The 26,253-nt window shown below is 58.5% G+C and overlaps 1 protein-coding gene across 12 annotated transcripts; it reads right to left on the reverse strand.

Moving 5' to 3' along the window:
* Positions 1-8,173: 8,173 nt before the first annotated feature.
* LOC133233792 (uncharacterized) lies at positions 8,174-25,877 on the reverse strand. 12 transcript variants are annotated; one of them, XR_009731864.1, is made up of 5 exons: positions 20,295-21,650; positions 19,519-19,642; positions 15,629-15,756; positions 14,328-14,404; positions 10,624-14,022 (listed from the first exon to the last, which is right to left on the reverse strand). XR_009731864.1 is itself a non-coding variant. In XM_061393913.1 (3 exons), exons 1-3 carry the CDS (start codon positions 19,944-19,946, stop codon positions 8,513-8,515), a joined length of 615 nt encoding a protein of 204 aa, XP_061249897.1. In that variant the 5' UTR covers positions 19,947-20,165; the 3' UTR covers positions 8,174-8,512. The 12 variants fall into 12 exon arrangements, 1 of the variants encoding a protein (XP_061249897.1); XR_009731858.1 differs by adding exons at positions 21,692-21,840; positions 22,265-25,877 and having other exon boundaries at positions 10,632-15,756; positions 20,295-21,072; XR_009731867.1 differs by lacking the exon at positions 14,328-14,404 and having other exon boundaries at positions 10,625-14,022; positions 20,295-21,645.
* Positions 25,878-26,253: the final 376 nt, after the last annotated feature.

Here is a 26,253-nt window from a genome sequence, read left to right on the forward strand (position 1 = left end):
CAATGTTTGCTGCTAAGTCTCCATATCCCTTACCTGCTGTGTCCCTGGCAGTGTATTGATTAATATAGTTGGTGTAAGTAGTAGCTTTAATGTTTGTAACCTGGGATCCTTGAGTTAATTCTTTTTCTTGTTATAGCCCACCACACCTTTGCTCTGTAGGAATGCAACTTTATCTAATGCTGGCGCCTGACTTGAGAATAATCACCTTTAGAGAAAAAGGCCTCCGGGCCAGAAGATGATGCAAATCACCTAAACTTTTGCATATGATAAGTTTGCAGGAAGAAAGCCTGGCTTGCTGCCTGACTCTACCCCTTCCCCCATTATCCTCTATGCATAACTTAAGGTATAAAAACTACTTTGGAAAATAAAGTGCGGGCCTTGTTCACCGAAACTTGGTCTCACCATGTCGTTCTTTCTCTCACCTTCTGGCTGAATTATTCAGCCTCTTTTCTCCACTGAATTTCTTCACTGAGCTATCCTCATTCTATTACTCTTTATATCCTTAATTAACGTTTAATTAAGCAGTTGTTTCCTGATCCTCGCCGACGCCGTCCCCGCTTCGAATACCCTGGATCAGCCGGGGCTGGTCCCCGGCAGCCCACCTCTGACGAGTCACAGATCTTCACAGAACATGCGTGTATGAGTATGTGTGTGCGTGTGTATATGTGTGCGCGCACGTGCACTCCTGGGGTGCCCTCTGGACAATGACCAGTGTTCCATCTCTACAAACTTATTTCAACATTCCTGATTGAATCCTCCCTTGAACCAATTTTTGATACTTAGTTCTTTGATGCTTTGGTGGCTCAGAAGATAAAGAATCTGCCTGACGATGTGGGAGACCCAAGTTCGATCCTGGGTCGGGAAGGTCCCCTGGAGGAGGAATGGCAACCCACTCCAGTGTTCTTGCCTGGAGAATCCCATGGACAGAGGAGCCTGGCGGGCTGCAGTCCACGGGGTCACAAGCAGGTGGACACGACTGAATGAGTGGCACTTGGTTTCCTTGATGCTTTCTGCTTTCAATGTGCCTTTTACTGCACACATTTGTGGGCAGATTAGAAATAAGACAGGGCAGTGGCCTGTCCCCCTTAGTCGGGGAGGCGGGGGGGCTTCTGCACACGAGGACAGAAACGTGCCTTCTGCACCAAGACTCACCACCTCCACGCCACCACCAACCCCCACCGACCCAGCCGCCCTCCAGGGAGCAGGAGTGGGGGTCCCTCCCTGGAGCAGACCACGCAGAGCTGAGGTGAGGTCCTTTCCAAGCCCACCTGCCATCCAGGCCTCTCCCTGCTCCAGAGTGACCCCGAGCCTACCGCCCCATCCAGAGGGGGCTCGATGGGAAGAAAGCTCCCCCAGACTCGAGACTCTCACGCCGAGCAGGAGGTAGAGCGGGGGAGGGGTGAGACAGCCCCTTGGGACGGTGGGGGCTTTAGTGGCTGTCAAACGGAGAAGGGGCGCACAGGTGCTCAGTGGGTGGGGCCAGGCTCTGCCAAACGCACCCAAAATGCAGAAGGGCCAAGAGGTCTCCCCTCCGGGAGCCCCGGGTCTGAGTCTTCTCCTGCCTCATCCTCAGGAAATCCTCTCACTCCGGGCTGCCCCCTCGGGGAGCTGAGACTCCGAGAAGGGACAGAAAGATGGTGGGGTGCACGTGGACTCAGCGTCAGGAGTCCCAAGTGTGTGCGCTCAGCTCACTACCCCCGTGAGGACCTTGAGCTGCTTCCTGCTGAGAGGCCAGACCCAGCGGGCATGCCCCGGCACGGAGGAGTCCCCACGAACCTCGCAGATGCAGGTGCCGCCTGGACACTACCGCCGGCCCCGCCTTCCACTGATGCGAGCTTAACCTGCCTCCCGACGCCAGAGGGGTGCCGGGCCGCTCCCTTCCATCACTTGTACCTGAAGGGCCACAAGCAGCCATCTGCCCCCAGGAGACACGACCTCTCTGGGTCGGCCCCCGCCTCCCTGGACTCCTGCCGGATGGAGGGAGGTGTCCATACGCCCTGGCGTCCCTGGGCCTGGAGCAGCAGACGGTGCCCATTGGAGACGTGTGCGCCCACACAGTGCCCCCTCAGTCCTGCCCCCCGCCCCCAGGTGAGCCCTTGAAGCCCCCCACCTTGTCACGTGCAAAGGACCAGCCCCCACTTGGAGGCAGACGCAGGCACTGCCTGTCACCACGGTTACTCAGACACCACGTGGGGCAGCCTACTCACGGGGCTATGGGCCAAAAAGGGTAAAAAAGGAAAAAAAATAAAGAGGCTGCCAGCTAGGAGTCGGACGTGATTTTTATTGACTTTCTCTCCGCTCACTGTTGTCTCCAGGAGACAGTGTGACAGGCCCGAGTTCTCAGGAGCTGTGGGCTTCTCCTTCGACAGCTGGTAACTCAGTGGCTGCTCTGAGTCTGCGAACGTCAGAGCAGCAGCCACGTCTCATGACACAAGGTGCCCACCCGGGAACCGTCACCCGACACCCGGAGTGCTGGAGCCGCCCTCCGTGGGTGAAGTAGCTGGGGGCAGAGCTGGGGAAGCCGCGTTTCTGCTCTTCCTGGCATCCTGGTCGGGGGATGGACTTGTCCTAAGGGAGGACCCACCTCATAGCCAGCTGCCCCTCCAGGAAGGGAGAGAGATCGTCCCTGGAGGAAATGAGGACCAGCACAGAGGGGGTGTCAGCCCCCACCATTCAGCACAGCGTGCGATCACCAGGGGTTTCAGCCTGACGAGGAGCCGCTCAGCCCTGACCTGGGCGCCCTTCTCTCCAGGCTCTGTGCTGACTCAGAGCACCCGCCCTCACGCTCAAGGCTGGTGAGCTCTGGGGCGGAGGATCCACCAACAGAGGAAGCAAAGCTAGTCTCCCCCTCGAAGTCGGGAGCTGCCTATGAGCTAGGGGGACCTGCCACCCACCATGCGGGAAGGTGCTTCCTGGGATGCCAGACGTTCGTGCAGAACCCAAGATGGCTGGGCAAGAGGGGCCACCCTGTGTCTCTGAGAACATCCGGAGCCCTGGGGGTCAGCACTGGGCTCTGGGCTCGGCCCCTGCCTTCCAGGGCTCCCACATCCCTCCAGTCTGCTCATTTCCATCACGACCTCTGCGCTGTTGGCCCCAGGGATCCGCAGAGCAGAACTCTCTACCTCTCTCCTTCAGACAGCAGCCTGTCCTGCCAGGAAATATTGCATCACGCTGGGTTAGGTCTTCTGACAAAGTCTCAAAAAGCCACTACGGGGCTCCGGATCTCTCTAAACACTTGAGTTACTTAGAAAAATCAAAAGTGTGTGAAGAGCAAGCTGCAGGCAGGGTTGGAGCACCAGGGCACAGAGGCCATCTCGTGTCCTACAGAGAGAATGATGAAGCTTTTTAACATAACATGAAAAACCTGATGCTTTCCTGATGGCCTGGATATTTCTAGCCGGAAATGCACTCTTGGTCTCAGACCAGCCACCTGGTACAGTTGTGTGTGTATTAAGTTGAGCTTTCTCGACGCTTCGAATGGAGTGGGAGGAAGTCAGGGTGCTGCGAGCGGGCCCATACGCCATCCTGTCCCAGACACAGCTGTCCTCTGGACACTCCAGAACGTGACCCCGGCCAAATCCACGCAGCGTCCCCAGCAAAGACAAGGCTTCGGAACCGTCCAGCCTGTGTCCGCCCTTGCTGAAAACTGTCCATGAGTCAGTACCTCCGGGGCCCCACCCAGGGCTCTTGGCTGGGACGTGCCCACGAAGATCTTCTGAGATGCGGTATCCCCCCTTTGTTAGACGCATGGACTGGAGGGACATCCCCGGGAGGTCCGGCGGGGTCACGGGTTTGATCCCTGGTGGATCCTGGCGCCCCCTGTGTCTCCCTGAGCCCTCGTGGGGGGTCCCCGGCTCCAGGCCCCGCCCCACTCTGCCTTCCCAGCTCTTTTCCACAGGCCCCCCCACAGCCACTGACCCCACGACCGCTGCACTGTCCAGCCTCCTCCGGGCACCGGCCTGGGAGGCCTGGGAGGGCAGCGTACCTTCCAGGGCTGCGGAGTCAGAGGACCCACTGTGGGACGCACCGGCGTGGCTGTGGGACAGGGTCTGGGATGTGGGGGTCAGCCCCCCAGTGGGCGGGGCTGCAAGGCCTGAATACGGGGGTGGGGGTCAATGGAGCCCACCATGGAGGTCTTGCCATGTGGGTCTATTTCAGGGAGCTCAAGATCAGACAGAACTCCGCTCCAGGGACAGTGTTTACAGAAGCTCTGCTCCTGAGGGGTGCGGGGCATCCCTGGGGGCTGGGGGGTGATTGTCCGTGCCCTGAACTGGCCGACCCTGCGGGTCCACAGACACAGGTGAGAGCCCAGCTGAATACTCACCGTCCCTGCACGCTACTGGCCGTGAGTGAGTTACATGTCGGTAAGACATGGTAATCAGAGCCATGGCCTGAACGCCCAGGACAGGGGCACTGAGGCTGGCAGCCTCACAAGGACCCTGGGCTTCCTGGCCTTGGGGAGTGAGGAGGGTCTGTCCACACCAGTGGAGAGACTGGATGCCAGGCCGTGAGCTCAGGGCCCTCCTGCAGGCGGCACCTGGGGGCCACGTAGGGAGGCCCTGAAACCCAAAGATGCCGGCCAGACGCCTGACCCCCACCCCAGACCTGATCCAGAACCACCCAGAACCTTCCGGAACTCCAGACCCCAAATTCGCCATTGGTTTGTAAAGCCTGGGGTTTTGGGGTCTCCAGGGGCTCAGCCCCACCTTCCCGGCCCCTTCTTCCTCCAACTGACACAGTCGGTGGGAATCCAGCGTGAACACAGCAAGGCCATCCCTGGGCCTTCAGACAGGTGGCCAGGGACAGGACCTCATCCTGAGAGAGGGGAGGCCTCGGGGGTCACAGAGGGTGCCCAGCTGCCTCATGACTTCCCATCGCTTCTCCCACCTCACCCCAGATCCATGAGCTCACCCCAGGAGACTGAACGTGGAGCTGCAGGGCAGGGCGAGAAAGCATGGGTCACGGGGACGGGGAGGCCTCCGAGCCCAGAGCAGAGGGGTCAGAGGGTGGGCAGTGGGGCTGCAGCCGCCTACATGAGCCTGCGGTCCTGAGGGTCCTGGCAGTCGGCGAGTCCCATGTGGGATGTGGTCCCATGTCCACATGTTGAAGGGCTCCGGGTCAGCTTGGGGGGTGGGGTGGTGGAGAGCGTGGGGCTCCCTCTGCCCAGAGGAGGCGGCCATCCTGAGCTGTCACCTCTCTGATGCTGGGCAGGCTCCCCGAAGGGTGGGGGTCTGGGTGTCCTGCGGCCGCGCGGCGGCTCAGAGACCGGTTGTCCCCTGGTGCTGGAGGCAGGGGTCTGCGTGGAGGCCCCACTGCCTCCGCGGCCCGGCCTCACCCCCGCCACCGGCCGCCGTGGCTCTGGTCCTTGCCTGTGACTTCACGTGGTCCCCACTTGTGTCGCTAATCCCTCCTGTCTCCCTCCTGAGGACACCAGCCCCGCGCTCAGGGCTGACCAGTTAATCCGGGATAATCTCCTCATCCAGGGTCTTTACCTTGGTCGCATCTGCTGAGTCACAGTCCTGCTATTTGAGGAAAGGTCACATTCATGGCTTCCGGGGACCGGGGCGTGGACTCGGTGGGCTGGCGGCTCCCGGCCATGAACCATGGGGAGACAGCTCTGCCCAGCGTCAGGAGCCCTCAGGGCTGCCGGGGGGACTCCAGGTGGCCTCCGACTCCCCAGGGAGGCTGGAGGGCGAGGTCCAGATCATGGGCTCCAAGGGGAGGTGGAGGATGGAGCCCAGCCAAGGGGCAGGCCTGGAACCAGCAGGGACGGGAGTTCCGCCTCAGCCCTTGGACCCTGGGGGCCCCCAGTGACCCAACCGCCCTCCCTGGAATGAGTTCTACTCCACATCTAGTTCTTGGCTGTGTGTCGGGGGCTGGGGGCCTGATTCCTGGAAGCCCTTAGCTGTGTGGACCCTTCATGACAAGAGGCCCGGTGGGGCTCCCTGACCGCACCATGTGGAGCCCAGGTTAGGGCCAGGCTGTGGGTGACAGCACCCACTCAGGGTAAGGAATAAAAGTCCGAGGCCATGGAGACACAAGGGTCCTCTCCGGGGTCCCCAGCCCTGCAGCGGGAAGAAGGCAGCCAGAGAGGGGAAGGCCCGAGGAGCTGACCTGCCCCCACCAGGCCCGTCCCTGGGCGGCAGAGCTTCACCCTCTGCCAGAGCTCCTGTCTGCTGACCGCTGACCACAAGAATCTGAGTGGTGGCGTCCAGGAACCTCGGGGCCACCAGGATGAGCTGCACTGGTTTCTGAGGGGGTCGCCTGCACCATGAGCCCCCAGGGTCGTGTTCTCCAAAAAGCAAGAAGGGTTTCAGATGCAGGAAAGCCACGTGACAACCTGGTCCTAGCTCCAGCTCCAGGCACACTTGGAGACAAGGAGAAATTCACCGGTGGGGTCGGTTAATCTTTGAAACACGTTCTCACCCGTGGGTCCTGGGTCCTGCATTTCAGGCAACACGTTTACTTTATTATGAGAGCCTTAGAGCACACCTTCCCTCTCATTGCCCCTGGGCACTGCCACCTGAGGCCTCGGAAGCAGGAGGAACCTTGTGACGAGGGTGTGTCAGCAGCCTGGAAGGTGACAAGGGACATGTGGGCGCCAGCCACTGTAGGAGCCCTCAGGACGCTCCCTCCCCAAAGGAACTCTCACTTCCGTCAAACGCACTTGGCCCTTTATTTATAAAACAGGAGTGGCTCTTCAACTTCGAGTCTGAATTTTTTCCCCATATATTAGCAAAACACAACAGAAAGATTAAGTCCCAAAACACAGAGATGCTTAACTAACCAGAGGGCGAGCCCACGTTCGCGTGTGGACACGTTGGGTGACGTGCCAATTCTATGAATTCACTGTGATCCTAATCAAAGTTTCAACACAGTCAGGCCCCACTCACATAGAAGAGCCAACAACAGAAGTGGCGCAGAAGTACTCGAAGTGCTTCCGCTTGGAAGGAAGGAACATTATGAAAGTGTGTGGTAGCAGCTCAGGCCAAACCAAACACCCAGGAAGCAGGTCGCCTGCGGGTCAGGCTGTCCTGTGCGGTGGCTTCCAGACCCGCGGAGAAAAGGCCACTCATGTGGTCAAGAATATTTGGAAAAATGACTCTTCCTTTCGGGGAAAAAAGCATAAAAATTGTATCCCAAAGACAAATGTCGAAAACCTTAAGATGTGAAGGTTGGAAAACTATAAGTGTATCAGAAGCAAAGATAAAGCAGTGGGTTTACGACCTTTGAGAGTTAGGACCGTCTTCTATCAGACACTAAAAACAGACGCATAGCAAATAGGACGCCTGATAAAGTGGACCGCCCCAAAGTCCGGGGCTTCTCAGTTACACGGCAGACTAAGTACACAGACCAGGGAGTCTGGGGACATAAAGAACAATGAGACTCATGACCCAGAAACTGTGAAAGCTCGGACAATACAAGGGGAACAGACAGCAGGAAGACAGGCCAGAAGCAGACTCTCAGACGAGGAAACCATGGTGTAAGAGCTGAGAAAACGCTCAGACTCCCCAGTGAACACCGCACAAATGAAGGCCACACCTGCCCCGGCCCAGGCTGCAGTCATGGGGTCTTTTCTAGGTGGCGGGGGCGCGGGGGGGTGTCTGCGGCTGACCCCAGGCATCCAGCGTCGCGCCCCTTGCTGCTCCCGTGGAGTCCCTGACACCGAGCTGGGGCCTGGCCTCCTGGGACGGGTCATCTCCCAGCTGCCCTGCACCGGTGTGGCCACGAGGCCGGTCGTGGCTTGTGAGCCAAGGGGAGGCTGTGCACCCCCAGGCTGGTGGCATGGGGGGAGTCTGTACCCACATCTTCCTTGTAATTGGTTGGTTTCTTGGGGGGATAGGCAGGCTGGAGCCTGACCTAAAAGTGGACCCACTGGTTGATGACGGTGGAGCCATGGAAACAGGGGCACAGGTCCCCACCTGACCACGAGCCGGCACAGCAGCCGCGCCAGCCCCGTCCACCCGGACTTTGATTTTACAGCCCCTCTCTTTGTGGCTTTCCGCCCACAGCCACTGAGGCGAAGCCTCACTGTGGGAAGTGTACTTTGTCCCCCAGTGGGAGCCCACACACACCACAGTCCAAAGACCACACTCAGTTAGGAGACGGCGCTGGCTGACGGGTGCGGGAGCTGGTGATTGGCAGCACGGCCGTCAGGCTGAGGCCACAGTCAGGGTGAGTGTGGGGCACTGGGTCGGTGTGATCCTAAAGGGTCACGGGGGTGTTGATGCTGCCTATGGAGCAGGGCCCCGCGTGGGGTCCCTGGACGGACCAGCTCGTGTCAGCCCAGGCGAGGAGCCAGGAGGAGGGCCCGCTCCCACCCAGGAGGCCTCCGCAGAGATGCGGGGAGCCAGCCACTCCGGGAATCCCGCCTCCCGGCTGCGACAGGCGAGTTTCGAATCTGGGTGCCTTGGGGCGTCGCCCCGGCCGCCTTCCACGTGGAGGGTGAGTGCGCAGGTGGGTTTCAGCTGCCCCTTTTGCTTCCGTCTCTCGCTCCCAGCAGCAGTGATGGTCAGGACGCAGTGTCCGTCTCCTCATTGGAGCAGAGAAGGCCGGTTCCCTGCTGCACTCCTACAGGGATTTCAAGGCCGGAAAACCTGATCATTTCATTAAACTGACACAAGAGAGTTCACGAATTCAAACAGGCTCATCTGCTCCACAGAGCGACTCACTGATGGTCCTTAAATTATAAGGAGCTCAGTGGCCAGAGCCACCCCGCCAATGGGTCAGGGCCCGAGGCTGGCCAGCGCTGGGCCGGCTGGTCACCACCATCGCCAGGGGGCCACACCCCCCGGGACTCGGCGGGGGCGGGTCAGACCCTGCCTCGCTGGCCGAAGCCTGGACCGTCGGTGTCATGGAGCCAGACCGCGTCTGGTGGGAGACCCAGGCCAGCGTGGAGGCAGGCGCAGGTTTTGAGGGAGAAGGTTGCTCACAGTGACCGAAGGTGCCCGAGTACCCAGGGACAGCTGGAGCAAAGCTGCCCGGAGGGTGCCCGTGGCCACAGGTCACAGGACAGGCTTCTGGAAGACACATGTTTGCTCTTGCTGAGCGGTGGACACAAGCAGGCACACCAACCGTTTCACTGAACTGTCGTCACTAAAACAGCAACCATTCCCTTCATTTAGCACTTGGTTCCTCCTTTCCCCCCAGCCGGGGTGTCGGCAGGACGCTCTCCTCCCACCGGTGCAGGACAGCAGCCGGGGTGGGGGCGGGGGTCTGTGTGGCCCCCCAGGACCGCTCCCACACCGCTTGGTCCTGCCTGCCCGCCCAGTGTGTCTAGTTATGACCAGAAGCTGAAGCCAAGGATGGCAGTCTCCCTCACGTCGTGCCCACCCCACCTGGGCTTCTGCCCCATACCACCCAGGGACGCCATTCGGTCCTCACGTCTCAGCGGAGGCTGTAGGAGAAAGGGGCCTGGAAGGAGAGGAGTGTTTAAAAGTAAGAAGCTTTTTAAGGAGTTTTAGGCCTAGTCGGACACGACTGAGTGACTTCACTTTCACTTTTCACTTTCATGCATTGGAGAAGGAAATGGCAACCCACTCCAGTGTTCTTGCCTGGAGAATCCCAGGGACGGGGGAGCCTGGTGGGCTGCCGTCTATGGAGTCGCACAGAGTCGGACACGACTGAAGCGACTTAGCAGCAGCAGCAGCAGGCCATTTACATTTTGAAGGAAATGAGGGTGAAGCTGCCAAAATTCCCAGAGGCTGGCCTGGGCCGGGCATCGCAGGCCAGCCTCACACCCTTGCCCAGTCCCCGGGAATGGGGTGCCCTGGGCCTCACACCTCACCCACTCCCCGGGGATGGGGGGTCCTGGGCCGGGCACCACAGGCCAGCTTCACACCCTTGCCCGCTCCCTGGGGATGGGGGGTCCTGGGCTGGGCACCGCAGGCCAGCCTCACACCCTCGCCCGCTCACCGGAGATGGGGTGCCCTGGGCATCACACCTCACCTGCTCCCCGGGGATAGGGGGTCCTGGGCCAGGCACCACAGGCCAGCCTCACATCCTCACCCACTCCCCAGGGATGGGGTGCCCGGGGCCTCACACCTCACCCACTCCCCGGGGATTGGGGGGTCCTGGTCCGAGCACCACAGGCCAGCCTCACAGCCTCGCCTGCTCCCCGGAGACGGGGTGCCCTGGGCCTCACACCTCACCCGCTCCCCGGGGATGGGGAGTCCTGGGCCTCACACCTCACCCGCTCCCCGGGGATAGGGGGTCCTGGGCCAGGCACCGCAGGCCAGCCTCACACCCTCGCCCACTCCCCAGAGACGGGGTGCCCTGGGCCTCACACCTCACCCGCTCCCCGGGGATGGGGGGTCCTGGGCCAGGCACCACAGGCCAGCTTCACACCCTCACCCGCTCCCTGGGGATGGGGGGTCCTGGGCCAGGCACCTCAGGCCAGCTTCACACCCTCGCCCCCTCCCCGGGGATGGGGAGATGCCGTCCCGGCTGTCGCATAGCAGAAGTTGTCTGCCAGCCATGACCTCATCAACCATCTGCCCTTGACACGTGAGGAAAACTCCGAGCCAAGAGAAAACATTGATTCGTCACTTAGCAAATAAGGCCATCGATTGAAACAGGTCTGCCCTCATTGGGAGCCCTTTGAAAGGACAGCAGTTTAAAGTCCTGGTTGGTTGTGAAATGCTTGTTGAGGCCGTATGCATGTATCTAAGTGTTACTGTTTATACAGCATCATTATCTCTTAAAGACAACATATGACACGTGACAGCCAAATAGTATTTAATCCGGTACATCCTGCGGCCGTGCCAGCATAACCAGAGCCCGAACCAGCAGGCTCGCAGGCCCCACCGTCCGGCCGCCCCCAGCCCCTCCAGCCCCTGTCCCCGCCGACGCCGCACAGCTCTGCCCAGCTTGTCCAGCTGGCTCAGCCGAGCCAGGACGCAGGCTGGCGCGGGCTCCCAACACCGCGCTCCTGAGACCCGTCCCGCTCGAGCGCGTCCCGGGTCCTCTATCCGTCTTGCTGTGCTCACCCACCACTGATTTCCGTCCGCTGTGCTGTTAACGGGCAGTGGCGCTGTGTCCAGTCTGGGGCTGTGGACGCTAACGCCGGTGTGGTCTGTTGGGTACACGCCTTGGAGGGCATCACGGGCCACTGTGTGCTCCTGAGCAAAGCCGCAGCAGGCATTCACAGTCTTCCAGCTGCAGCTGCTCCACCCTGGGACCATCGCTTACAGTTCTGCTTTTCCATTTCAGCCATCCTTGTGTGGAGCAGAAATCTTGAATCCTGGTGTAAGTGAAAGGGCCCCGCATGTTTGTTCTGGAGGCCCAGTTTGTCCTGTTGGCCTGGTTTTCTTTCTAGAGTCCCACACTGTGTCACTTACTGCAACTTTAAGCCGCCTGGGACTTCCCTGGTGGCCCAGTGGCTAAGACTCCAACCTTGCAAAGCAAAGAGCCCGGGATTGACTCCTGCTCGGGGAACCATAGTCTACACGCTGCGACTAAGACCTGGCCGAAATAAATGAACCATTGCTGTTGTTCAGTCGCTAAGTCACGTCCTACTCTTTGTGACCCCGTGGACTACAGCATACCGGACTCCCCTGTCCTTCACCGGCTCCCAGAGCTTGCTCAGATTCATGTCCATCAAGTCGGTGATGCCATCCAACCATCTCACCCTCTGTCGCCCCCTTCTCCTCCTGTCCTCAATCTTTCCCAGCATCAAGGTCTTTTCCAATGAGTCGGCTCTTCGCATCAGGTGGCCAAAGTACTGGAACTTCAGCTTCAGCATCAGTCCTTCTGATGAATATTCAGGGTTGATTTCCTTTAGGATTGACGGTTTGATCTCTTTGCTGTCCAAGGGGCTCTCTAGAGTCTTCTCCAGACCGCAGTTCAAGGGCATCCATTCTTCAGTGCTCAGCCTTCCTTTGGTCCAACTCTCACATCCACACATGACTGCTGGAAGACCCACAACTTTGACTAATGGACCGTTGTTGGCAAAGTGAAGTCTTTGCTTTTCACTCTGTCTAGGTTGGTCATAGCTTTCCTTCCAAGGAGCAAGCATCTTTTAATTCCACGGCTGTCGTCACCAACCACAGTGATTTTGGAGCCCGAGAAAATAGAATATGCTACTATTTCCACTTTACCCTGTCTAATTGCCATGAACTGAGTAAGTCCTCTGTCCAGGAGCAGTAGCTCTCCAACTTTGTTCTTCCTCAAGATTATGCCTATTGCTGGCCTTCATTGATGGCTCAGTGGTGGATAACACTGAGTGATAACTCAGTGGATAACTCGGTGGATAACTCAGTGATGGATAACAATTGGCCTGCCAATTCAGGGGACATGGGTTCGACCCCTGGTCCAGGAAGACCCTATGTGCCTCAGTGTAACTAAGCCCTGTTGCCACAGCTCTCACTACACAGCTGCTCACTAGAGCCCACTCACAGCAGCCACTGAAGCCTGCCCGCCGACCGCCCGTCATCACAACAGGAAAAGCGACCGCAGTGAGAAGCCCTGGCACCACGAGACAGGCAGCCCCGCTCAGCACAACCGGAGAAAGCCTGTGAAGGTGAAGGCCGCTTGGTCGTGTCAGACTCTTTGCCATCACACGGACTGTACAGTCCATGGAAGTCTCCAGGCCAGAATACAGGAGTGGGTAGCCTTTCCCTTCTCCAGGGGATCTTCCCAACCCAGGGATCAAACCTAGGTCTCCTGCATTGCAGGCAGATTCTTTACCAGCTGAGCCACCAGGGAAGTCAAAAAGAGAAAGCCTGCATAGCAACAAAGACCCCGTGTGACCAAAATAAAGAAGATTATGTCTATTACTGACTCTCTTGATATTTCAATACATTTTGCAGAAATATTCAGTCGATGTCACAGACGCACAATCTGCTACGATTGCCATCGGAATTATAGTTAGCCTATAAATCTCCTTGGAGAAAATCTATATCTTTAAATATGAAGAATCCAGTTCATGAACACGGTATTTCTCTCTATTCTTTAGGATTTAAAACTTTTTCTGAATAACGTGTAAATTTTTGTATAAGATTTTGAGTATATTTGACTAGATTTTTCTTGGTTGCTTTTAGTGCAGCTTTAAATATTTAAAAGCTTTTTTCTAATTGTTTTTGCTAGCATATAGAAAGACAACAGAGTTTTAAATAATTCCTAAACTTTATTTTTTATAACACTTCTAAGTTTACAGAAAAATCGAACAGAAAGTACAGAGTCCTCACGCACCTCTCCTCCCCTTGACCTGCAGTTTCCTTATTACTAATATCCTGCTCTGATGAGGTGCCCCTGTTACACTTGATGGGCCCGTACTAATACACTATTAGTTTATACTAATACATTACTAATACTAATACTAATACAATACTAATACACTATGATTAGCTGAAGCCCGTGGCTCACATTGGGGGCCGCTTGGCGCCATGAATTCTGTGGGTTTGGACAAATGCACAGTGAGCTGCATGAGTGGTCTCCTCGCCTGGACTCCACCGTGCTTCCTGCTGCTCACCCCAGCCCCACACACCCTGGCGGCCACAGACGCGTCTGCTGTTCCCAAGGCTTCGCCTTTTCCAGCACGTCCTAGACTTGGTATCGTTTCAGATTGGCTTCTCTCAGTAACGTGCATTTAAGATTCCTCCGTGTCTTTTTATGGCTTGATAGCTCATGTTTTAAAGCAGCGAATAATATTCCACTGTCTGGACGGACCGCAGTTTATCCATCACCTACTGGCAGAAATTGTCCTTGGAAATGCTTAGTTACTCATCTTTTGCCATCTGTCATCTAATATAAAGAAAGTAGCCTGTGTTTCTCTAAAGGGAGCCTCTAATTCAGACTCTGATCAAAAAAAAACAGGTCCCCAGTCACCCCGATGGTCAAGTTTTAGTGACACGGCAGTTGGTCACACAGAGCTGGGCGCTCTGAACTGCCCTTCATCTCCAGTAAAACTCCTTCCAGGTATGAAAAGTTGTTGCTGAGCCATGAAAGATGCCAGGATTCTTGGCCTCCAGAGAAGAGGAATTCAATCCGGAGCCAGTGACGAGGCTTGATCGCTCAGAGCTTCTGTGTAATAAAGTTTTATTAAAGTATAAAAGAGATAGAGAAAGCTTCTGACATAGACAGCAGAAGGGGTCAGCAAGAGCGCCCCGGGCCAGTCTGCAGCTGAATGTTATGTAGCTACTAGCGGTCTCTAATTAGGAAAAGGAAAAGTCTCAAAACTCAGAGAATGGCACCAGACCCCTCACCCACACATGCATTTTGAGATAACATTGGCACCAGGTGGGTCATCCTGAGCCATAAGACGATTAACGTGAATCTTGAAGAAAGGCAAGTTTCCAAGCAAACGCAGTCTCACTAACATAGCTTACGAGAGCAGTGCATGAGTACAAACGCCGGTTTGTCAGTTGGTCCTGAGTCTCAGGCAGAACCGATTTGAAGACAGAGTCTAGGGTAAATACACAGTTCATTAACATAGCTTAAGACAAACGTTTCCACAAGAAAAACGCATTGTTTAGCTCCAGGTTTGAGAAAAGTTCAGGTGGAACCAGGTGTCATCATGGCAACACAGAATTTTAAAAGAAGCCTCTTTAGATTTGGATAGAGAAGGGAGAAAAGCTAACACTTGTTTCCTCCTGCCGCTTAAGAGAGAGAGAAAAAGTGTCTGACACTTGCAGCCTGTCTCCTGGGTTTGGAGACCCCTGGCCTTCCTGCCTGTTGCCCTCTCAGGTGTGGCTTCCCTTGCTCTGAGCCGGGCAGTATTCTTGGTACAGACCACATCCCTGCCAGCCCGGAAGACACGTGTTGGTCAGCAAGAAGAACGGGAAGAAAGTGGGCAGGAGCCACGTGGGTGCCCGGACGCAGCCCTCCGCTGATCAGACAAGGCCCGCCTGGAGAGGTGCACAGAATCACCTGTTCTCACCCAGAAACACCCAGAATAAAGTCGGACCAAATATCTGACCACTCGGTGACCCAGTTATGTCACACTGCGTGATGTTTCATGGGTAGTTCTGGCTTCTGTCTGGACGCTATGCTGGTGGCGGAGGAGGAGCTGGAGGTTCCTCCAGAGGCCACTGCTGCCGCCCCAGTGGGACACAGCCGCTCGCGTGTCGGAGGCTCCAGTTGGCTTCCTCCAGTTCCTCCAGGGCTTCTCCTCCTGATACCCGCTGGCATGGATCTGAGGTGGGGCCTGTTTAATTTTTGTTCCATCACTCAGTCGTGTCTGACTCTTCATAATCCCATGGACCACAGCACACCAGGCTTCCCTGTCCATCGCCAACTCCCAGAGCATGCTCAAACTCATGTCCGTTGAATCGGTGATGCCACCCAACTATCTCATCCTCTGTCTTCCCCTTCTCCTCCTGCCTTCAATCTTTCCTAGCATCAGGGTCTTTTCCAATGAGTCACCTCTTTGCATCAGGTGGCCAAAGGATTGGAGCTTCAGCATCAGTGGGGGGCTTACAAGGGGAGAACTTGGAGGCCTCCAGCGCCAGCCTCCTAACAGTCCCCCCTACCTTCTGGGGGAAGTTGGCCTAAGGAATATTTCTGAAATAAACAGATAGCCCAGGAAAGGGCCCAGGCTGCAGCCACCTCTGAGCATGACACGGTGTCCCTGAAACCCCAAGTCTGAGCACTTGAGGGGATTTCTCTCCCGTGAGTCCTGCTCCCTCACCTGTGAAACAGCTGACAGCCCCCAACCCTGCTGCCAGGCCTCCAGGGTAATGTGCACAGCACTTCGCAGACTCCAGTAGTTTGCGGTTGCCGACATTATCGTTATGATGAAAAGCTTCATCAGTTGATCTAAGAAAGAAATGAAAATCTTTATTCAAGCCAAAGTGAAAATTATAACCTGAGAACAGTCTCTCTGGGACTTCCCTGGTGGTGCAGTGGTTAAAAATCTGCCTTTCGATGCAGGGGACACGGGTTTGATCCCTGGTCAGGGAACTAAGACCCCCATGCATCCAGGCGACTAAGCCCATGCGCCTCAACCACTGAGCCCGCAAGTTCTGGAGCACGCGCCGCACAACTGGAGTCCGTGCGGCTCAACAAAAGATCCTGCTTGTGCAACGAAGACCCAAGGCAGCCAAACAAATAAATACATAAAAGGATCCAGCTTGATCTGCGCCAGGACAGGGACAGAGCTGCCAGCCCGAGCTCCAGGAAGATGGTCCCGGGCACTGCCCTTTCGTGCCAGGGATGCGCAGGCAGCCATTGAACCAGCAGACAGAACTGCTGCCCAGATTCTAAGTTTGTGGGTGGATGTGACCTTTACAGAGAACACTCCTGAATAGAGGAGGTAAATTTTCCAGCACGTTTACCCGGGGTGGGGGGTGCGGCTGTCCATCACGGGCAGGTCTGGGAAGTAGCCCCTAGCCACCTCCTCCACCCCCACCAGCAGCGCCCCCAGATCTGAGGTTCAGGGCCTGCCCAATTCATCCAAAACCCCACTCCGTGTGGCCCAGCCTGAAGCCCAGGGCCTCTCCCACCAGGGAGGACAGCCCAGGCCTGGTCAGGGGTCACCGGGGCCCCTCAGGCGTGGAACCCTGGGTGCTGCCTTCCCAGCAGAGCAGGTCAAGCCACTGAAGGGGCACTGATTCCGGCCCAAGGGCAGGACTGGAGCCGGGGGGTGGCCTTCTCCCCAAGCCCCACATGCTGGACACGCCCACTTCCTGGTCAAGGTCAGCACATAGCCGGGCACTGCTTGTTCCCAGGGGTCAACTGACCTCTGACAGCCAAGTTCCTGTTAGCAGCACAGACACTGGGGTTGGGGGTGGGAAAGCCTCTCACTAGAGACCCGCAGCCCGTCCCCACAGCCCACACCCACACCCACACCCACAGCCCCTCCCCCACACCCACAGCCCCTCCCCCACAGCCCCTCTGGAGCTGAAAGGCCTCATCGACACTTGGAAGGCCCCTGGCACCGTCCACAGACAGGCTTCAGCCCTCCTAGAGGAAGCCTGTGGTGACAACGAGCGCCTGCTTGGAAAAGAACTACGAAGGCACTGATTCCGGGGCCTCTGTCCAGAAATGACCCCCACACCCCACCGGGAGCGCCGCATTGCCTCCCAACTCCGAGGGGTGCAGGCGCCTTGGAGGCCCCGGGGGACGGAGCCCACTCTCTGAGGGCACGGATGCGGGTGCAGAGCCCCAGCTCGGACAGCAGTACGCGGCCTCACCAACACTGGCGGTCTGGGTATCTCACACCTGCTGCACGCGAGGGTCTTGCCTCGAGCCCACCTACACCCACTCCCAGCTGGACACGGACCCTACAGTTCAAGGCCCCCTTTGCCCATCTTTGGTGGGGGTCAGCCAGGACCCTGCCTGTCCCCAGGGGTCCCTGGAGGCCCACCCATGGCCGTGCGGGGCTGGCCCCCAGGGCTGTTGGCTTTGTGGCCGTTCAACCTCAGCTGTGATCGCTCACCCCATGACAACAGGGGGACAACGGCTACAGCTAATGCGAGAACAGTGGCAAGGCCGAATTCCAGCAGAACCTCAGCTCTCAGTGCCTGTCCGTCCCCGGACCCCTCACACTCGTGAGGTGTGACCTGTGAGGGTCCTGACTGCACGGACGACCAGCCGCCACGCCCTCCACCCTCGCCAGCTCCACCCGATTTCTGGGGGCACCTGCTCACCGCCAGCCTCACACAGCGACTTCTTCCTGGGGCAGCCTTCCCTGTGCAGGCCACACTGTATCTGACCCCCCAGGTCAGAGCCGGAGGTCGTCAGGAATGTGCTTTTGTGTCCCGGGACGGGGGCTGAGGTGCAGGGAGGGGGTGTGGAGGGGTGGGTGAAAGCCAGAGCTGTCTGTGGCAGACGTGTTGGGTCAGTGGCAGGACGTGACAGCCACCCCTGCCTACAGTTTGGAAGTAAAATGACCCTCTTCCCAGACACTAAAGAACCCTCCTGCAATGCAAGAGACCCAGGTTCAATCCCTGGGTCAAAGTAAAATGATCCCTTCCTCAGACAGTAAAGAATCCACCTGCAATGCAGGAGACCCAGGTTCTATCCCTCGGTCAGGAAGATCCCCTGGAGAAGGGAATGACCACCCACTCCAATATTCTTGCCTGGAGAATCCATGGACAGAGGAGCCTGGTGGGCTATAATCCCTAGCATTGCAAAGGGTCAAATACAAAAACTGAGCAAGTAACACGTTCACTTTTCGCCCAGCTCACGGGTATCTGGCTGGACGGCCTGCGTGTGAATTCCTCACGGTCCTCAGTCACCGGCTCTGACCTCGTCCTCACATGTACATGACCCCCAGGTGACTCATTCCATCGAGAACACACAGGAAGGTGGCGACCTCACAGCCATAGACACGGGTGCGGTGGCTGCGCGCCCTTTGCCCCTCTGGCGGTCCTGGTTCAACACAGACCCTGCAGGGGCCTCCCTGCTCCCCCTCCTACACCCAGAAGCCCACCCCGTCCTGGGTGCCCCTGGAGCAGAATCACAGACAGGCAACTCCGGGAGGAATGACAAGAAAGATCACTCTGGGAGCAGGTGAAACCTCGTGGGAAACCAGAGCTGCCACTGTGGACAGAGTCGGGGGGCGTTGTATCTCAACATGTCCTCCCGCAGGGAACATCTGAGAGCCGTTTTCAGGAGGGAACCTCGGATTGCACAGCTCAGAGCACGGAGGAACACTCTGAGCGCCTGATTCAGAGCTGGAGCTGGTTCTGCCAAGATCAGCCCGGGCGGGGTTGGGGCGAGGTGGGTACTGTGAGCTTACAGTGATTCTCCGAACTCCGCGCCCACCCAGTGCTCCCATCACATGGACACACCCGGCCCTCCCACCCCGCCCTGCTGCACACGCCCCGTCCACTCCAGCCAGTGCCCTGGTGATCGGAGAAAGGATGCTCTCGGCCCCAGAACGCTGCCCCTCCGTCCCATCCCGAGGTGTGAAACCGAAACCACAGAAGGTGTTCAGGAGGAAACAGGAGACCACAGCGCGCTTCCCGCGAGCCGTGGGGAGGGCCTGGCCGTCGGCAGCTCTGGTCTGTTTTATGAAAACTAGGAAACTCTACGGAGTCATTACTGCGCGGTTGTATCATCCTTGTTTTGACAGAAAGGACAGCTTCCAAACTAACGTCCTATTTAACTGAAAGCCTCCCACATTGGACCGTCCCGGAGAAAGTCACAGCCACGTGGATGCCACATGGCCCCGCTGGGCCGCCCCAGAGAGAGTCACAGCCACACGGATGCCACACGGGGCGGTCAGAAAGGAGTGGCCGGTGGGAAAATCAGCCGCCGTGGGGCCCCGAGCCCACGGGTGTTCTCACCAGCCCCTGGGGCGTTGTCTTCCGGGGAGCCTTGAAAACACGGTGAAAATCCGCACAGGTGTCAGAGTGGGGGGGCCCAGCCCAGTCACCCCACGGAGGAGGACTCCAAGGGGTGGGTCCCCAGCCTGGGGCAGGGGCATGCGGGGATCCCGCCTGGCCTGCGCCACGTCCCGAGGCTGGGTCCGCAGAGCTGCTGCTTGGCACGTGGACCGCACATCCATCACCCGCCTCCACAGGCTCCTGTCCTCCCCAGGAGCCCAGGTGGCCACGTTCAGGACACACCCACCTGCCTGCGGAACGCCCACCGATGTGCATCCAGATGAAAACACCTGAAAACCACGAAGAGCCGTCGTCCTGCACCCGCCCACCCCTCAGAGAGGTGGGAACGGGTGAAAGTAACTCCCTGAAACCTGGGATGGAAAGAGAAGAGGGAAGAGGAGGGCAGAGGCTGGCAGACAGCCTCAGCACCACCCCAGCCCTGGCTGACCACCCGCAGCTAGCTCTGCAGACGTGCCCGCCGGGCGTCGCTCTGAGGACAGGGAGCCAGCAGAGCAAAGGAAGCGCGCCCTCTCTTCTTGCTGCCCGGCAGAGCGGACAAGGGGGCCCCCGCAGCCTCCGCTGAGAGGAGCGCTGGTCCCTCCTGGGAGCCAAGCTGCGTTGACTGGACACCCGGACAGCCCAGAAAGGCTGGATGGTGGCAGACAAGACCCTCATGTTCCAAGGCCAGACATAGCAGGACCCCCTCCGGGAGCCAGCCGCACCCCACCCCCTCAGCCCACGTGTCCTCCCGGCTCTGGAGCCCTCCAGACACGCCCACCTAGTCCCTTGGGGAACGGCAGAGCTTCCTCCGCAGCCTTTGTGGTGGGCCGTGCCTGGGACCCATCACCATCACGGGCGGCCAGTCTCACCTGCTCGGGGTTCCGGGGGGGGGGGGGGGGGGCGGGTCCCTCCCCTCCCTCCCCTCCCTCCCCTCCCTCCCCTCCCTCGCCCTCCCCTCCCTCCCCTCCCTCCCCTCCTTCCCCTCCCTCCTGGCGCAGGGAAGAACAGGAGGCCCGAGCTCACTCAGCAGGTGGCTGAGGTCCACGCGCCCCTGGACACGCTCTCCTCTCGGGGTCAGCGGATCCCCACTTCCCTCCAGGCACCCTCCAAACGGCTCAGGTTTTGAAGACAAAAGAGGACTGAGAACTGAATGCAGCAGTCACACAAAACCCGCAGGGCTGGAGGTCTGCCCAGGCCATGCCCTGGTCCCGGGTCTGGGGGCCTCTCACAGCCGGCACACGAGTACTGGTCTGACTCAGTGCCGCCTCCCCAAAAACTCCGCACTGACGGAGCGCCTCAGGAAGGAAAGGAAAGGTGGTCATGAATTCCTAGGTGCTGGAGACAGTCATGGGGCAGGGTCTCCTCCTCGGGTTCACCCACTGAACCAGAAGAGGGTGCCCCCCCACCCCACCCCCGGGCTGACCTAATTACAGAGCTTTCTCTCAGGTCCATCTGCGAATCCGTCCTGCAGCCCAGGCCAGCCGGGACCCTCTCTGTGCAAAGACCGTTGCGAGGACAACAGAGGCTTTTTGTTGAGCCGCGGTTTCCAGGGCTGAGCCAGGCTCCCGCACTGAGGGTCTTGCTCCGCAGACCGTGGCAGCCTGGCGGGCATCCAGCGGGGGACAGAGGGATCTGTGTGCCGCGCTGGGTCAGCGTCACAGCCCAGCCTTGGCGGGAAGGCGGGGCGACCGTTCCCAGAGCCCTGGCTTGTGTGAATGAGGTTCCTTTTCCCAAAGTCGCCAAAATGTCAGTCCACACTGAAAGCTCACTGCCGGCCAGCCAGGGTCACCGCAAATTCCATCTAAAATTAAAATATCGCAGAACCAGGAGCTGGTTTTCTTCCTTTCCTTCAACAAAGCCCCATGGAATAACCGAGACCAAACCCTCCCCATTGGAATCACATTTGGCTGAGAACCGTCTGTGCCAAGTGTCAGCCTGAAATAATCCGTCTGCTGACACTACAAAGCCCGTGGAAGGCCGGGCACCACAGAGGGGCTGACGCCACCAGAAGCACGGCTTGGGGAAATGAGATGCACGTTCTCTTCAGCTTTACTCTGGAAGGGGAAGCGCCTGGCCACGGAGCTGCATGCAGATGCCGCGGGCCGTCAGACAGCCTGCCGTCAGCATCTTACCTTCCAACAGAAATGAAATCTAAGGGCGGAGATTAAAACTACGAGACACCATAGTTTCAGTATCAAAAGAGCAAAGCTCAGGGCCTGAAGTTCACATTCCCAGTTCCATACGGACCACGGGTGTTCTCAGCACCCGTCCTGGGTCAGCCCGCCTGCTCCCCTGTGCCCGGGGCCCAGCCTCATGCTGCCCACCCCCACCTCCCATCCGCCTCTGTCCCCACTCTCGGCGCACCCCCCCTCCGCCCCGGGGTCATTTACGTCCCTTCAACTTTCCAAACGGTGTCTCACCACCTCCTGTGTCTACTGGTCAGGATCCACTCCGTGTCTTAGAAGGATCCACTCCGTGTCTTAGAAGGACCCAAGTCCCGTCGGAAGAGCTGTTAGAACTTGGCACCCGGCCACTCCTCAGCACTAACGCTGTGACTGTTTCGGTGCTTCTAGAAAAGAGGAGCAGCCCTGCTCTGCTGCGGCTCCCCCACTCGGGCCCAGCACCAGGGCTCCGGGTTCCCTGCCTGACGGCTCAGGGCTTCTTGCCAGCATCTTCCCTCGCCACTGCCCTCCTCCAAGGACTCTCACATCTCACAGTTCCCAAACCAGACGCTTCTCTACCGAGGGCGCCTCTGTGTGTTCCTGGATTGCAGGGCAGTGCGTCTCCACCGACTAGGTGTCTGCATGCTGGCTCCGGAGGGCCCTTCCTCCCACCGAGCCCCACGGCCCGGCCAGCCGGTCAGACCCCAGCACCGCCCCATCAACCCCTCTCACACATGTCCTGGGGTGCGTCTCCTGCGCGTCCATGAGCTCCAGCATCTCCTCATCCCTCCTGCCCTGTGGGTTCCCCCTCCAGGCAGGGCCTGTGCTCACTTTTCTTTCCCAGAGCCACGCAGACAGTCTGTAGGCTATCACAGAGTGCGGGCATTTCCCACGATGCTCACTGTAACTATTTTTTTTTTTTTGCCGAGTTGTGGCTTTTATTTTCAGCCGGTTTACAGTGAAACTTTTAACATGCTGTCTTTTTTAATAGTTTGCTTCTATTCATCCATTTGGTTGTGCCAGGTCTCAGCTGTGGCGTGTGGCGTCTCGTTCCCCAGCGGGGCCTGAGCTCAGGCCCCCTGTGCTGGGAGCGAGAGCCTTGACCGCTGGGCCTGCAGGGAGGTCCCCACCGCGTACGACGCTGTCTCAGTGTGCTGGTGGCACTTTGGCTGGTGCTCCTGGTGGACTTACTCAGAAATCCTTCCCTACTCAAAAGTCATGAAGGTAATCCCCAGCTTTCAACTTCAAGGTCAGTAGTGGAGTAGTGTTAGACACTCAGTCTTGCCTGACTCTTTGCAGCACTCTGTGCACTGCAGCCCACCAGGCTCCTCTGTCCATGGGATTTTCCAGGCAAGGATATCAGAGTGGGTTGCCATTCTCTTCTCCAGTGGATCTTCGCAACCCAGGGATTGAACCTGGGTTACCTGCGCTGCAGGCAGATTCTTTACCGACTGAGCCACCAGGGTCACACTTGCCACAATTGGTCACTAATTCGCTTGTGGGTTTTTTTAAATTTCGGTAAAATAACCACAAAATAAAGTTCACCATTTTAACCGTTGTGAAGTGGACCGTTCCGGGGCGTTTGTGTGTTCTCAGCGCGGGACTACCATCACAGGCTCTCGTCACCCCCGCTCACGTGTCCTCTAACCCATTTCTTCAGCGCACCTGGCCGAGCGTCTCCCAAGGGCCTGGCAGACGCGGGAACAGCCAGTGAAGGACACACACACGCCTCCCTGTCCTCAGGGGCCCACCCCCGAGGGCCCCCCTCAGAGATGAGATGCGGACCGCACCCGAGGGCGGAGATTTGTGCCCCCACAGCTGTGAGGTGGGCTGCGGGGCCATCCCCCCGGCCACGTGGGGAGTCCTGACAGCCGCTGTCATCTCAAGGAGCCTCCCCCAGAGAAAAGCCGCGCAGAGCCGCTGGTGACAAAATCCGCTCCGGATGTTGGCGGTCATCCAGTGCAGGTTCCTGATTTTCTGGAGCAGAGACGAGAAGTGGATGAGCTGGTGAGGAGGCCCTGGGCAGGCAGGGATGGCCACTGTGCCAGCGCTGGAAGACTCACCCCAAGGGGGCAGGTGGGCAGTGACGGTCTGCTGGCCGGCGCTGAAGGACTCACCTCGAGGGGCAGACGGCTGATCGGTTGGAGAGTGGCTTCCAGGGTGTGGAAGGCACCCTGGCAGGAGGGCCAGCTGCCAGGACAGCCCGGCCCTGGGGTCCCGGGGTGGGGACCATGGGGCTGGGGGCAGAAACCCCGGGCAGCCTCTCCACCTACAGCAGGCACGTGCCCACGGCACAGCCTCGGGGACTCGTCCAGCGGGCAGAGGCTGACTCAGCCTCTGGTGAGGCCGCCCGGCTCAGGACATGCCCTGGGCAGAAGTGCGGGGTCAGGGGATGACTCAGGATCAGCTCAGGGAGCCAAGGAAGAGCCCATGCCGGCCAGCCCCCTCGCCCACACCCAGCCCGATTTCCACGTCACTCTGGCTGCCCCCAGGCACCGCTGTTTTTAACGCGTCTTCTACGCAGCAACGAGACCCGTTTGATGTTGGAGACAAAGCTATGGAGAAGATGTCCCCGCAGCAGTGGAGGCCTCGCACAACCCGTCCCACCAGGAGAGGCTGTCCAGGGTCCCAGGGGCCCCTTTACATGCCTGCTCTCAGGCCTGGGGAGAGGTGGCCGCTCCGTGTCTCATGGGGCCTGGCATTCATACAACTGTAGGCACTTTCTTAGAGATTCCCAGGTGGTGGTAATGGTGAAAAGACATGCCTGCCAACGCAGGAGACATAAGAGACACAGGTTCCATACCTGAGTGGGGGACATCCTCTGGAGAAGGGAATGGCAACCCACTCCAGTATTCTTGCCTGGAGAATCCCTTGGACGGAGGGGCCTGAGTCCTTTGGACTGCAAGGAGATCCAACCAGTCCATCCTAAAGGAAATCAGTCCTGAGTGTTCATTGGAAGGACTGATGCTGAAGCTGAAGCTCCAATCCTTTGGCCACCTGATGGGAAGAGTGGACTCACTGGAAAAGATCCTGATGCTGGGAAAGATTGAAGGCGGGAGAAGAAGGGAACGACAGAGGATGAGATGGTTAGATGGCATCACCGACTCGATGGACATGAGTTTGAATAAACTCTGGGAGACTGTGAAGGACAGGGAGGCCTGGCGTGCTGCAGTCCGTGGGGTCGAAAAGAGTCAGACACAACTGAGTGACTGAACAACACCGGGCTTTCTTTAAGGGAAAAGTATAAAGTTACGACAGTAGATCAGGGATGACACTGAACGTTTGCTGAAAATGAGCAAAGGAGGAGCAGCACGTCACGAACGTTTTAAACCCGCAGGACAAGGTCCGGATGAAGGAGGAGCCGCCGCAGGACAGGGTCCGAATGAAGGAGGAGCCGCCGCAGGACAGGGTCCGCCGAATGAAGGAGGAGCTGCCACAGGACAAGGTCTGAATGAAGGAGGAAACACCCAGCCCAGGCCACAGGGGCCCCAAGCCCGGCCAGGGAAGCTCCATTCTGCTTCGCATGCCCTGGGGAAGGGCTTCCCTCTGACCTCAGCTGTGCGACCTTCTCACCTGGCCTCAGATTCCAGCTCGGCCAGGTCCTGGGTGCCTGCGGGCAGCAGACAGTGCTTGCTTGGATCTTCCTCTTTCAGGGGGCATCACAGAGGCCTACGTGGGTCTGGGGTCTGGGAGTGAGGAGGTCCTGCAGCAACCAGAACCTCACCCGGGGAGGGGCGCCCCCCCCCCCAGTGCCCCCATACTGCAGAGGATGCTCTGGAAGAGGAGGGGAGAGGGGCCCTGAGGCTTGAGGGTGACTGTGCCGGGCATCCGGGGCGAGGACGCTGTCCCTGGCCGATGGACACGAGCGCCTCCCAGGGAGGCTGTGCCAGTGGGGTGGGCACCGGCCAGAGGCCGCACCCTCGGGGCCAGTCCCACGGCTTCCAGGCTGAAGGAGGAGGAAGAGGGCTTGCTTCTCCGACTGGGGCGCACTCTCAGCGCGTGGACGGTTAACGCGCAGCTGTCGGTGCAGGACGGCATCGTCGTCACGGCGGGGAAGACCTCTGACCCCCTGCAGCCCCCTCACATGCTCCGAGGCCCACTCCCCTCTGCTCACCGGGGACCCCAGCCCCTATGGGGCCATCAGGTCCTTCCTCTCGATCTCCTCAAGCTCAGTCCCAAGGGACGGATCGACCCCTGGGTCCAGCGCCAGCAGCCTGCTTGGGGGTAACCCCGTGTCCCCAACATCTGCCTGCTCCATCTTCCTCTCCGGGGCTGTGTCTCCTCTGTGAACGCCGTCATCCGCCCTGTATCATTCCATCCGTGTCCTGCAGCCAGACCAGACCTGCGAGCATCCCTTTCAGGCCTGGCGGAGAGGAAGCTCGCTGGCTCTGAGGATCTGAAAGGGACCAGAGGCAGCCTGAGCGTCCCTAACAGTAAGGAAGTGGTCATGTGCTGATGCAGAGGGTGAGATTCTGGCGGAAGCGTGCAGATCCGGGACTCCGCGGGCTGTTACTCAGCCGATCGAATCAGAACCTGCAACGCTGATGAAATGGTAACATGTCCACAGACTTCATATCCGATGGAATCTCTTGTCGCTAGAAACTTTCTTTACTGCTGAGCTAACAGAGTTTTTTTAAGGATTAAGAAATAGATTTAGGTTAGAGCCTAAGAAACGTGTCATATACAGCACGGCGGGGCTGACAAGCAAAGAAGAGGGACTGGCTAGGGTGTCACAGGGTGGACACACAGGGCGGCCCCTCTCACAGGGCCTCTACATTTGGACTTTGGAGACACCACAGGGCTCTGTCTAATGTCCCCTG

The sequence above is a fragment of the Bos javanicus genome, chromosome 20 (assembly GCF_032452875.1).
Source record: "Bos javanicus breed banteng chromosome 20, ARS-OSU_banteng_1.0, whole genome shotgun sequence".
NCBI classification, from domain to species: Eukaryota; Metazoa; Chordata; class Mammalia; order Artiodactyla; family Bovidae; genus Bos; species Bos javanicus.